This window comes from Chelonia mydas, chromosome 6 (assembly GCF_015237465.2).
Source record: "Chelonia mydas isolate rCheMyd1 chromosome 6, rCheMyd1.pri.v2, whole genome shotgun sequence".
Classification (NCBI taxonomy): Eukaryota; Metazoa; Chordata; order Testudines; family Cheloniidae; genus Chelonia; species Chelonia mydas.
Window position 1 is genome coordinate 60,801,538 of NC_051246.2, and position 12,302 is coordinate 60,813,839.

The window sequence follows — 12,302 nt, forward strand, 5'->3', positions numbered from 1 at the left end:
TTCCATACAGTACAGTAGCACTGGTCTGCCCTGGGAAGTGGGGTCGAGCCCTGATCTGCCCTAGGGATGTAGCAAAAGTCCCAAACCAATGATGCCGCCTGGGAACGCTCGTTCCCTGGGATACGCTGACCGGCTCGACCCATGGCAGCATTTCCATCAGCCTGGTGCTATCTGCATTTGGCTCCCCGGCAGTCAGGCAGTTGCCCCATTACTTTTTGCTCAGTTTGTTTGGGTGCCTGAGTGCGGCAGCTTTGAGCTGAGGGGAATATGCCTTCCCTGCCCTCAGAGCAGCAGATGTGCCCAGTGTCACTGGTCATGTGAATCCAGCAGACTGCCAGCTGTGGAGTGTTTATTAACAGCACACCTGGCCTCAAGTCCTTACTCCTGGCCTGTGCATGGAGCAGGCTCTCCAGGATTGGGCTGAGCTGCTGTGCCTGTGTCTGATGGACAGGGGGCTCCCTCAGGCTGGGAACACATCCTCAGTGAGGCACTGCAGAATCTTCTGTGCCCATCGGGAGTGGGCTCTGGGTGCAGCCACTGGATACATTCTGTGCCTGGCTGACACCGACTGGCTTTTTCATGCAAACAGCTTCTCCTTCCCAGTACTCGGGGTGCTACCCCAGTCAGAAGGACCCACTGTTCTCCCTCTGTATGGGGGAGAGGACTACCAGTGGCACTCCAGCCACATGATTTCCAAGGGGAGTTTCCTAACTACAGATAACACTGTGGTCTTTAATAGCGCACGTGAGTACTGCTAGCCCTGTACTAAGTGTTTGGAGCATAGGTGGTTGAGGGAGAAGTGAATTAGGAGCCCTGCTCCTGAAAAATAAGTCCAGTGCGATAATGACAAGTCAGTGTGGGCCAGAGGGGAAGCGGGCCAGGGAGAGGGAGGGTGAAAACTGAGAGCTGGGCCCAGATTCTCCCAGCAGGAGGTACTGCAGTGAGTAGTGTTGGAGCTTTGGTCAGGAGGGAGCTGCTGCAGTGGCAACCTTCTCCAGCAGGAGGTGCTCTACAGAGCAGCATAGGTGCTGCAGTGGAAGATGCATTTGTACATCTAATTCAATTACAAGCTGTACACTGATGCCTTATGGAGAAGGAGGAGGAGGGTGCCAGGTGTGCTGAGCCTGTGACCCAGCCGGCTGTGTTTGCAGGAGCCCCCGAGTGCTGGGGCAAAGCAGTGGGGACTTGTTTACAAACACGGCTTTGTTCCAGCTCCTTTCTCAGCCCCGTCTCCCCTTTCCGCCCACGCCCGCAGTCAACACTTTGTTCCCGAAGCTCCAGGCTGCACGTTCACTTTTACTAGCATATTTTTGGTGTCTCTGTTTCTGGTTTGAGCGATTCCCTGGGAATCCCCCACAGCCTGCAACAATAGGGGCTTTTGTGCCCTCGTAATGGTGCTGGAGCGAGTTCCCAAACACACAGGGAGAAGCTCACGCAGGGGCACCAAACAGGGCAGGCCTGTGTCATTGCACTGATCCTTAGAGCCAGCGGGCCTGCACCAGGCACTCACTGGGCATCAGCCGCACCACCTGAGGAGCCTGACTGCAGACGGACAAGCTGCGGGTCAATGGGGAGACCAGCATTTGGCCCCACCCCAGGGGAGACACTGGAGGGACCAGGGGAATGAAAAGGCGAGAGCCTTTTCCCAGACGCTGTGGGGATAGGTTGCTCTTTCCTATCCAGTTTCTGGAGTTTCCGCTCCTCTCCCTGTTTCTCTTGTGTTCGTTTCCCTCAGATTCTGCCTCCCTCCAGGCTCCCCACCAAATCTCTGATTTCAGGAGCGCAGCTTGGGCTCCATCACTGCCATGTCGTCTATGGGGGGGGTTTCCAGGAGCAGTCCCAGAAGGGGTGCAGCCATTGCTCCCTGAATTTGGTCGTTGATGGGGAGCCAAGCCAAATGAGGTTCATTCCAGTGAGAGGAGTGTTGTCCCTTGTCTCTTGGAAGTGTGGGGTCCCACCCAGCGGGGGTGGAGTGGACACCCCACTGCATGCACCGCTCACATGATCCCTGCTCCCAGATATTGCTGCTGTGGATTATTTCCTCCTTTCGCTGGTTTCCCAGCAGCAGGTTCGGTGCTGAGGAAAATGTGCCAGGAAAGAGGCTGGAGCTACATTCAAGGGCGACGCAGGCTCATTAAAGTGGCTGAATTACAGACCTTCGTTAGCAGCTCCGTGGCTGTAAATCTCTTGCAGGGACAGGATAAACGGGGCTCTTTCACTCCTCTAATCTGCTCTGGCTTGTGTCACGGACACCCCTCCCCCACATTCTTGTTCTGTTCCGAGAGAGAATTCCCCAGTCCCTTTAGGGCCCAGCCATAGCAACCCCAGTCTGGGCAGCAGTCCTCAGCCCTGTGGGGGGCACAGAGCCCATGGAGAAAGTGCCCATAAAGCACTGGAGCCCACTAACCCTGTCCTGCCCCTGCTCTCCCCACCACATTGAAACAAGGCTCAGGAGCCCCCGTTCCCTCCCCAGCCCTTTCGCCTTGCTGGAATTTTGATTGTGAGTTTCAGAGTTACCGGCTGCATCCCAGAGTTGCAAAGTGCTTCCCAAACACACACACATGCCCAGTCCGCTCTGCTCCTCTCGCCCCAGTATATCAATGTGGGGCTTTTCTGTCCCTCAAGCTGGTGCTCAGCAGGGGAGCAACAAGCATCCTGGGACAGACTATGGACGGGCTTGGGTACAATTCTTAGCCCACACAGGGAGAGTGGATGTTGGGTGCTGGTTTAAAACTGTGCTGCCATCCCAGGGGGCAAGGACCAATGTCCATCCCATGCCCCACTGGGGAAGTGTGCTCTGCCAAGGCCAGGGATGCACAGCAGGCCTGGAGCCTTGGTGCTGGTTTGTGATGAGCCCTAGTCAATAATGTAAACATGCAGCAGCACCAAGTCCCCGAGAGCGGAGAACAGATAGGCCCGAGCTCTCCATCTTGGCTACTCCATGTCCCCGCAGTTACTCTGTCACAATAAAAGTGACCATGAGTGATTTTAAGCCAGAGGAATAATCTCTCCCCTGGTGTAAGCAAGTCCTGACAGCGATGGGCTGTCGTCTCCGCAGCCTGCTCAGGCAAGGCTCTGCTCTGTACAAGGTCAGTGTCAGAGCGTCAGCAGCAAAAGCCCTGATAGTCAGGAGGCAGGTCGGGGGGGCCTGACAATCCCCAGAAAGCTGGAATTCCAGGCCAGCAGCCTGAAGGTAGCCAGGTATGTCCTGCTTCTGCTCCTTATGGTGATCAGGGCCTAGAACAATGGGTGGTTGCTCAGTCAGGCGGGAATGTTGCGTGCTGCGATCTGTAGTCTGTGAAGAGAACAGATGTGTCTTTAGGGCACATTTTGGAAGTCAATGGGCCACCCGTGGTCAAGAGTTATCTGGTTTCCCTGCTGTGTCCTGCTGCTGTGTGGGTGCACTCACTCACGGGGTTGTAAAGTGGCTGAACAGTTTCATGTTGCCCAGGGGTGGAGTGCAGTGGTTCTAGGCAGTCCCATTGCCCCTTTGTCTCTTGCCAGATTCTTGGGACAGGAATCACACAGGTGTTTTCTCTCTCTCTCTCTCTCTCTCTCAGCAACTACAGCTGATCGGTTTTACAGGATAGACCGCGCACAGGTGAGTGCTGACTCATTCGCCAGGGACTGTGGGGACCGAGGCGCTGTTGTGCAGCTACACTTGACCAGCAGCACATGTGTGTTCAGACATGCAGACACGTGCATTGCCAAGGGCCACTGCTTAGTGTGCTTTGTCCCCACACTGCCCAAATCCTGTGATTACTTTATGGACAAGGGGATACAATTTCCTGGGAAGGTTGTAAACATCGGGAAATAGAGGTGCTCTGCCCTCTGCAGTCAGGCACCTCTGGGATCAACTGGTATTGGATGCTTCAGGTGCATCACCATCTCCTTCAACCTCTGTCCTAGTGAATTAATGGAAGAAATATTGAGAGGAAAAACTGATGAAAAGTCTGGAGGACAATGACCCCCAGGAGCAGTGGGCAGTGTTGAGGATTAGTGAGAAGCCTTGCCATGGTGATTTCATTGCCCTGGTTGATAATATCACAGAGTTAGAGGATGGAGGCAATGCAGTAGCTGGATATAACTGGATGCAAGTCACATATCTCAGACTGTGGCCCCCATTCTGGGCTCCGGCTGAGCTGAGCGGCACACAGCCTAGGCCATGGGGACAAAGGTGACTTTAGCCACCTCTGCACCACTTGGATTATGAGGATGCTGGAAGCTCATTCAGCCCCCATCCTAAACCAGTGGTCCCAGGGATTGCTCTAACTTGCACCCTAGATACAGCAGTCTGTAAGGGACTACCTGACATCCCAGAATAGCTAAAGCTTAGAGCATAACCAAACACACTCCGTCCCTCACTCAGATACACCCCTACTCCTGGGGACAGCAAAGGGTCATGCTGCTGGCCCTATTCACTGGGAAATCCACCTTATACCGGGTTATTCCCAGTAGGGAGATCTGGCTGGGCACCGGGCCCATTATGCTGCTGGAATGATGTAAAGGGGCTGGGATGTAGCTCAGACTTAGGATCAGTGTCTCACAGTCTTAAATTGAAAAATGGATGCAAGTTGGCTTGGCTAGGAACACTGAGATATGGGCTGGAAAGTGCCTGAAGGAGCTGAACAAAGGACGGTGATAAATGGCAGTGTATTGAGTTGAGGAAGATGTCCATGAGGACCTGCAGGGCTTGATCTGAGGTGTAAACTTAAGTGTTATTAAATATCTCCGTTCATTAGCTAGAAAGAGGGCAAACAGGAGCATGATGCAATCAACAGGTCACACTGAAACGGGAGGAGTTGTAAACCCTAGAGAGGATAGAGAAAATGCAGAGGGACCCAGAGACGTTAAGACACATGGGCAGGAAACAACTAAGTGAGACTCAGCCTGGGGAAATGTAGATTCTGCAGCTAGGGGAAAAATAACCCAAAACCATGATCCTCAATGGGAGGAGAATGCCGGGAGCAGGAATGGCTGAGAGAGACTCTGCAAGGAGAGGGAGAAGCAAAAGACTTTACAGTGAGATGGCTGCAAAACACCAGGGATGTTCTGGGGAGTGGGGATGCAAAGTCCTCAGGAGAGACAGCTCTGGAGAGACCCCACCTGGAGTCAGCTCTGGGTCTCCTAAACCAGGAAGCCTCACATCAAGATGCAGGGAGATGGTCCCTTCCTGTGTGGTTCTAGTGCGCCCACACCTGGCCTGTGACAGTCAGCTCTGGGCCCCTTGCTGACAGAGGAAGATTGGAAGGCAAGGTTAGAGGAGGGCAAGAGGAATGAACGCGGGCTTGTGGGGAGAGATTAATAGAGTTGAATCCGTCCAGGTTGGCTAAGGGGCACTTAGCCTGTGCTGACAGTCTGCAAACATCATCCCCGGGGTAACTGCTGAGGGTGGAAAGGGATTACACAGGGTCATAATGAGAGATGTGGGCGGGGACTTGGAGAGGAGATGTTCTAGTGGAGTCTCTGCAGACGCCCCGACAGTGAGACGTGCGAGGCTGTGGAAGAGTTTTCCAGGAAAGGGGCAATAGCTCAAAAATAGACTGGACAAAACTACACTCTGCTGGAGACAAGAGACCCTGATAGGGCTTTTCCATCTCTCATTGAGACTCCACTCCACACAGCGATCATTGTTCAGAAGCATCTTACCTGGCCAGGGTCATGGTGATCAGTCTAAGAAGAGCTGTGTGGCAGGCTGGGGCTGCCCTTGCTAAGTTGCCATGGGCACCAGTCCCAACTCCACTCCCATGCCGGCCCCTTTGAGCTGCCATGGGCCATCACCCCCCTGAATGCTGCTCTGGTCGCTAGTGGGGGGGTGTTTCCCCAGGGTGACTGGCCTGGGGTGGGTGGATCCCCTCTCTGAAGGGCTGATCTCTACCTTCCAGGAGCACCTCAACTACGTGACGGAGATCTCCCAGGATGAGCTCTTTGTGCTGGATCCGGAGCTGGTGATCACCCACACCGTGGGCACCTCACCCGCCATTCCTGACCTCGTTGACTTGTCCTCCACTCCCACAGGGCACCATTTTGCTTTCCCTTCTTCCTCATCCTCTCCACCCTCCTCACCAGCCCTCAGGTGAGACTGACCACTCTGGTCTGCAGGTGAGAATGGCCTTGTGGGGTGGGGAGAAGGGTCTGAGGGAAGAGTGGAAGAAGGACCAGCCTGAGAGGCTTGGCGCTGGCTTAGCAGCTCTGAATCCTGAGCTCTGAAGCGAAACACCAGCTCTGTGTGACGCAAGTGAGAATTGTCTCTGCAGCTTGTCTCTATGGAGACCAACAATCTTCCCTTCCTCCCCATGCATATTCCACCCTAGGAAAGTGTGACTCTGGGGCAGTGGGGCTGCACTGGAGGGTTGCACCCATGGCTCTAGTTTAGCTGCATCAGTCCAGGGCTGACTGAGACTCCAGAACTCATTTCCCATTGCTAGCCCCCATGGCAAAGGGAGATGGTTCTCTGGGGGGGCTGAGACACAGAGCTGGGATAGGGGTAGGTGTCACTGACTGAGCTGGGAAGGGAAGAAATTAGTGGTGGAGATGGGCCAGGGAGGGGAAAGAAACCAAGTCATGGAAGGAATGGGTGTCATTGCTAAGGCAAGGTTAATTCCCTCAGTCTTTCAATTTGTAAGCACCTGGAAGATAATAGGGTTATAAGGAATATCCAGCATGGATTTGTCAAGAACAAATCATCCCAAACCAACCTAATTTCCTTCTTTAACAGAGTTACAGTACAGCTTGACACAATCCCATATGGCAGTCTCATAAGCAAACTAGGGAAATATGGTCTATATGAAATTACTATGAGGTGGATATACAACTTGTTGAAAAACTGTACTCAAAGTAGTTCTCAATGGTTCACTGTCAAACTGGGACAGTGTGGGGTCCCACAGGGGTGAATCCTGGGCCTAGCACTATTCAATATTGTCATTAGTGAGGTGGATAACCAAGTGGAAAGTATTCTTATACAATGGGAATACTAGCAAGCTGGGAGGGGCTGGAAGCACTTTGGAGGGCAGGATGAGATTTCAAAACAACCTTGATCAATTAGAGAATTGGTCTGAAATCAATCAAATTAAATTCAGTGAAGACAAGTGCAAAGTACTTCACTAGGGAGAGAAAATCAGATGTACAACTACCAAATGGGGAATAACTGGCTAGGTGGGAGTGCAGCTGAAGAGGGTCGGAGGGTTCTAGTGGATCACAAATTGAATATGAGTAACCATGTAATGCAAGTGTGAAAACAGCTCCTGCCTTTCTGGGGTGTATTAACAGGAGTGTCGTATGTAAGACAGGGGAGGTAATTGTCCTGTTCTACTCAGCACTGAGAAGGCCTCAGCTGGAGTGCTGTGTCCAGTTCTGGGCACCACACTTTAGGAAAAATGGGGACAAACTGGAGAGAGTCCCGAGGAGAGCCACTAAAATGATCAAAGGTTTAGAAAACATGAGCTATGAGGAAAGGTTAAAAAAACTGGGCATGTTCCATCTTGAGAAAAGAAGATGGAGGGGGACCTGATACCAGTCTACTAATATGTTACGGGGTATTCTAGAGAGGATGGTGATCAGTCGTTCTCCAGGCCCACTGAAGGTAGGACAAGAAGTAACTGGCTTAATCTGCTGAAAGAGAGATTTAGGTTAGATATTAGGAAAAACTTTCTAGCTATAAGGGTAGTTAAGCTCTGGACCAAGCTTCAAAGGGAGGTTGTGGAATCCCCATCTTTGGAGGTGTTTAAGACCAAGCTGAATGCACACCTGTCAGGGATGGTCAAGGTTTGTTTGGCCCTGCCACAGCGCAGGGGGCTGGACTAGATGGTCTCTCGAGGTCCCACCCAGCCCTACATTTCTATGATTCTGTGATTCCTTTCTCCCATCCTATCCCAGCTGGCATCCATGCAGCTGGTCTCTCAGCAGCAGTGTCTCTCCAGTGGCAGGCTGGTACACAGGAAACTTCTGCTGCTCACACAGCCCCAGCTTGACTAGCCATCAGGCAGGGCTCCCGCAATGGGGAAGTGTCACAGAGCCACAGGATTCGTGCTACCATCCCATCTTTAGAACAGTTTCGGGGGGACCCCTGCAGTGTGCCAGACCCCAAAGGAGTCTCTCACTTCCTCCAGAGTAAGCCATGCGGTTTCACTGCCTCCTTAGGCTGGACCTCTGTGCCTGCAGCGCTCCTGCTTCACACCGAGAGTGCTCTTGAGCACATCCAGCTGCGAGGAGATTTGTACGCTCTTTAGGGATTAATGCACCTTGCCAAGCGTGTGCAGTGACACGCAGCATTGTCAAAACAGGGGGGTTAAGAAGTTATCTGGAACAAAGCATAGCAACTTCCTTAAGTGAGCAAAGAGGCAGGAAGGTTAAAGCCTGGTCCATTCAGGTTTGCCCAGAGCCCAGCCAAGCTGTAGTGAACCCCATTGTTCAAGCTTGCTCTCTCTCCTTGGTCAGGCTCCAGGTGAGCGCCTCCCTGGCTGCCTCCAGCAGCCAACACTTATCCCCACACCTAGAGTCCTCCTTTGTTCCAGACCTGGGAAATGCTGCCCAGCCGTGTGCCCCTCCTGCACCCCCCCGGGGAGGTGGGTAAGTGTATCTCTCTAGGTCGTTGATTGCTAGGTCTCAATGTCCAGAGAGTTGGATTTGCTGTCCTCTTTTCAGAGGCTCCATTGATATGGGGACCGAGCCCCACACATTTAAGTGACACCCATATCTACATCTGAGCAAACAGCCCTTTTCTACCCCCTAAGTAACAGCACAGCCCATAGGGGAAACTGAGGCACAAACAGGACTCATAAAATATTACAGAAAATTCCCACTTCATCAAAAGGAGTTCCCAGCTAGTCCAGTCCTAGCCTTTCCCAGCAAGGGATGCTGATGGGCTGTGCCTGTGAGGATCACAGAGAAGAGTGCAGGGGAGGGGAATTTGCTGCAGAAGACTTGCTTATCATGGCTTTTGACAGCGTCAGTTCTGAATCTCTCCCTCTCTTCTCTTCCAGCTCAGAAGCAGGGGGCTGCCCCTGCCACGAAGGTAAGTCCTTCAGTCTGTGCTGCAGGCCTTTGGCAAGTCTCTGGCTTCCCTGTTCCTGTCACACTTAGGGTTATACTAGCAGATGCACCTAAGTCCCTGCCCTGATTCTGTGTTCCCCACAAACTGAGCGCTATCATTGTCTGAGAAAACGGGGGTGATGGGAATGTCTGGAGAGCCCCGCCCCTGCTGGTGTCACATGGCACTGCTCTGTCTGGGATCCAGACCCAACCATAGGCTCTGCGAGAACTGCACAGCCTGTGGGGTGGCAAGGGAGAGGGTCACACCTGGCGCTGCAGTGACTGCACAGTGCACTGCCATTCAGGGGGATCGGGGCTCAGGTTCTCCGGGGAGGTTCCCCGAGGGGAGCGGCAGGAGTGACTGGCTGGAGAGACCTGATAGTCATTTGCTTGCATAGTGGAGCAGTGCAGGGAGCCTTTTCCCAGCCTGCTTGTGAAGTGTGGGGCAGGAAATGACAGGGTGGTGAGGTTAATCTCCCACCTGCAGAATCCAGGCCTTGAGATGTGTTGCTGGGGGTGGGGTTTGTCTCTGCCAGGCACTGGCAGGGGCTCTGGGAGGGGGGAGCACAAGGTCAGGGGCCTCCCTCAGCTGAGCAAATGGAAAAAGTTTCCTGGAGCTTGAACAGAGCCGGTTCCTGGACGTGTGAATGAGTCACTGGTGAGAGGCATCCCAGCTGGCCGGCTCCCCAGGGACCCCCTCATTTGCCCTTCACCCTGCTCTCCCCCTCCCCCTCAGGAGTTACTTTTTCCATGGTCTTGAAAACATTCCTTCTGGACCTCGCCAAAGCTGGGGCCTGGCCTTGCACCCGGGGAATGTGGTCTAACTCCTCCCCCCTCCCATGGGTGTTTCTCCCCTCACACCTCATCCCGTGGGCTGCCCCCATTTTCTCCTTACCTCTTCCCCCACCCCTGGGGGCACCCAGCATTATAAAGCTGAGCCCCCCACTAACCCTCTGGTGTATGCCGTGTTCCAGGCAAAACCAGCCTGGCCAGTGGCTCCCCCGAACCCCTCTCCTCCCAAGCCCTGCGTGAGGGGATTGGACTCGGGGGAATTCCAGGCCCAGGGATGCCCTGCCAGCAGCGCCCTGATGTTCAGGGACTGTCAGCAGGAAGCAGCCAGCTGTGCCCAGCAGCTGGGGAGGGAGGGGAGATTTTGGCCCTGCTCCCACACTGGGAGGAGGTCACTGGCACAGACTGTGGTGCTGGAGAAACATGCTTCTGGCAACTCCCATTACACAGGCACTAACAGGCTGTGAGCCGTGTCTTAAGGCAGCTCCAGAAGTGCACGATGTGAACTGGCCTGGGGCGAGGACTGTGTCACTCTGCCATTGAAACTGCCTCTTAGCCCAGGAGAGACTGAAACGGAAGAGAGCCTGGGAAAAAGGCTGCCTTCCACTTGCACCTCCTTGGTGTTTCCACCTGCCCCACTGTAGGATACACGGCAGCTCAGTCAGTGCGCGTGCATGCGCAGAGAGAGAGAGAGAGAGTTTCCCCCTGCACAAGCAGCCTTCTCTCTTCCCATCTCCTGCTTGGCTTCTGTCATCCTGACCAGTGTCTCTTCTCTGCAGATAACGCCTTGATAGCTGCTGCCAAGAGTAATGATTTCCAGAAGGTAAGAGCTGCCATGTGCCATGAACACCGCCACAATGCTAGGGGGGTGCTGTGCCTTTCCCCACAGCAGCTAGCTAGGACCCCAGTGTGGCATGAGCATCCCTTCTCCAGCACCCTGTTGGTGCCTGTTAGCCAGGCTTTGTCATTGCCCTGCTAGCCCCAGCTGTGACTCCTTCCTCACAGCAGTGCATGGAGAGTCCTTAGCAATGTGAGCTTCCTCTGAGCAGTGCCAGATGGGGTCCAGATAGGCTCACAACAAGGAATCCTGTTCTGGGAGGGCTGCATGTGCAGCGTTAGATGAAGGCAGCTGTAGCCTTGCTGGCTGAGTTTGGAGAGCAGTTCAGTTCCCTACCCTGGGGCATATACTCAGGTAATCTTGCTGCAAGTTCCGCTGGCAAAGGCCCGCCCTGCAGGGTGTGAGTGGGAAGGGCCTTCCCACAGGCACAGCTCTTGCCCTGGTGCTCAGAGGTTAGAGGCAGCCTAAGTAGGAGACTCTAATCCAGAGCTGACTTGTGTTCCTGTAGTTTCGAGAGCTGCACCAGGCAGGAGGGGACCTGATGATGCGAGACTCCTCAGGTCAGACCGTGCTGCACCATGCCGTCAAATCGGGGAGCAAGGAGATTGTCAAATACGTCATTGAGAATGGTAAGCTGGGAGCCTGGATCCAGCTGTTGGTACAGCTCTGGGATGGGGGTGCCATGACCCCTGGAGCTGGCACAGAGGGATGGAGGCCAAATTCAATGCGCCTCTCTACAAGTCTCTGCTCGAAGGGGATGATGCTAGTGTTCAGATGCCCTTCTGTCTGCCTTGCTGTGTTTGTGGCCTCTCTGCAAGGCTTGGGAAGTGTCCCGTCCCTCCTTCCTGTTGTTTGTATTCTCGCTGGTAAATACAAGGCCAGGTTTAGCCTCAGACTTATGTGATACCCGTGTGATCTCACTGAAGCCAGAGGCAACTGAAGCTGCAACATGGCATGGTGTATTTTGGTCCGTTTCGAGTATTGATGCCTGTCTGTTTTCTAGTTACCTGCTTTTGCCAGTGGGGGCAGCTCACAGCTTGGGTTTTGGTGGGTCTCACCAGAATGAGGGCTCTTTTTTCTTTTACATTTCTCTGTATTTGAGTCCAGGGGCAACTCCTCCTCCCCAACCCTACCGACCAGATTCCGCCACTGTTCCCAGGCAGCTGCATCTCAGGCTGCTTGGGTCTCTCTCAGTTATCAGATGAGGTCTCCGCAGTGGTATGCAGGAGACCCCAGGTGTGTGAGAAGAGACTGTGCTGTGCATTGCTGGGGAGTGTGCGAGAAGGTCTCTGTCAAGCAGGCTGGTCTCATTACCCCACATTGTCTTTCTCTCTCCAGCCCCTGCAGAGATCCTCGATGCGACAGAAGATGAGAAGTAAGTTGCTTGTGGTTTGTATTATTTGGTGCCCAAACCCTCTGTTTTCTATACCCAGCTGCCTTCACTGCAACCGCCAGCCACCACTTCCATACCAGGCTTGGACTGAACAGCCCCAGGGACTGAATTCTCCTCCCACCCAGGTGCTCTCTGAGGCAGGGGTGGGGTCCTTTGCTGAAGAAGTGTGACCAGACTGAATTCGCCTCCCATCCCAGGCCTCCCTAGCAGGGGTCCCTCCCTGCAGCCCCTGTGTATGTCACTTGCCCTCTC

At 53.8% G+C, this 12,302-nt stretch overlaps 1 protein-coding gene across 22 annotated transcripts in view; it reads left to right on the forward strand.

Moving 5' to 3' along the window:
• The window catches only part of DGKZ (diacylglycerol kinase zeta), a 105,950-nt gene that overhangs the window by 85,824 nt on the left and 7,824 nt on the right, over window positions 1-12,302 (forward strand). For all 22 annotated transcript variants that reach the window (XM_043549995.1, XM_037900163.2, XM_043549996.1 and 19 more), the window contains 6 exons: window positions 3,561-3,601; window positions 5,886-6,076; window positions 8,982-9,013; window positions 10,599-10,642; window positions 11,166-11,286; window positions 11,996-12,032. In XM_043549995.1, the coding sequence (XP_043405930.1) occupies window positions 3,561-3,601; window positions 5,886-6,076; window positions 8,982-9,013; window positions 10,599-10,642; window positions 11,166-11,286; window positions 11,996-12,032 (466 nt within the window). The remainder of the gene's footprint in view (window positions 1-3,560; window positions 3,602-5,885; window positions 6,077-8,981; window positions 9,014-10,598; window positions 10,643-11,165; window positions 11,287-11,995; window positions 12,033-12,302) is intronic.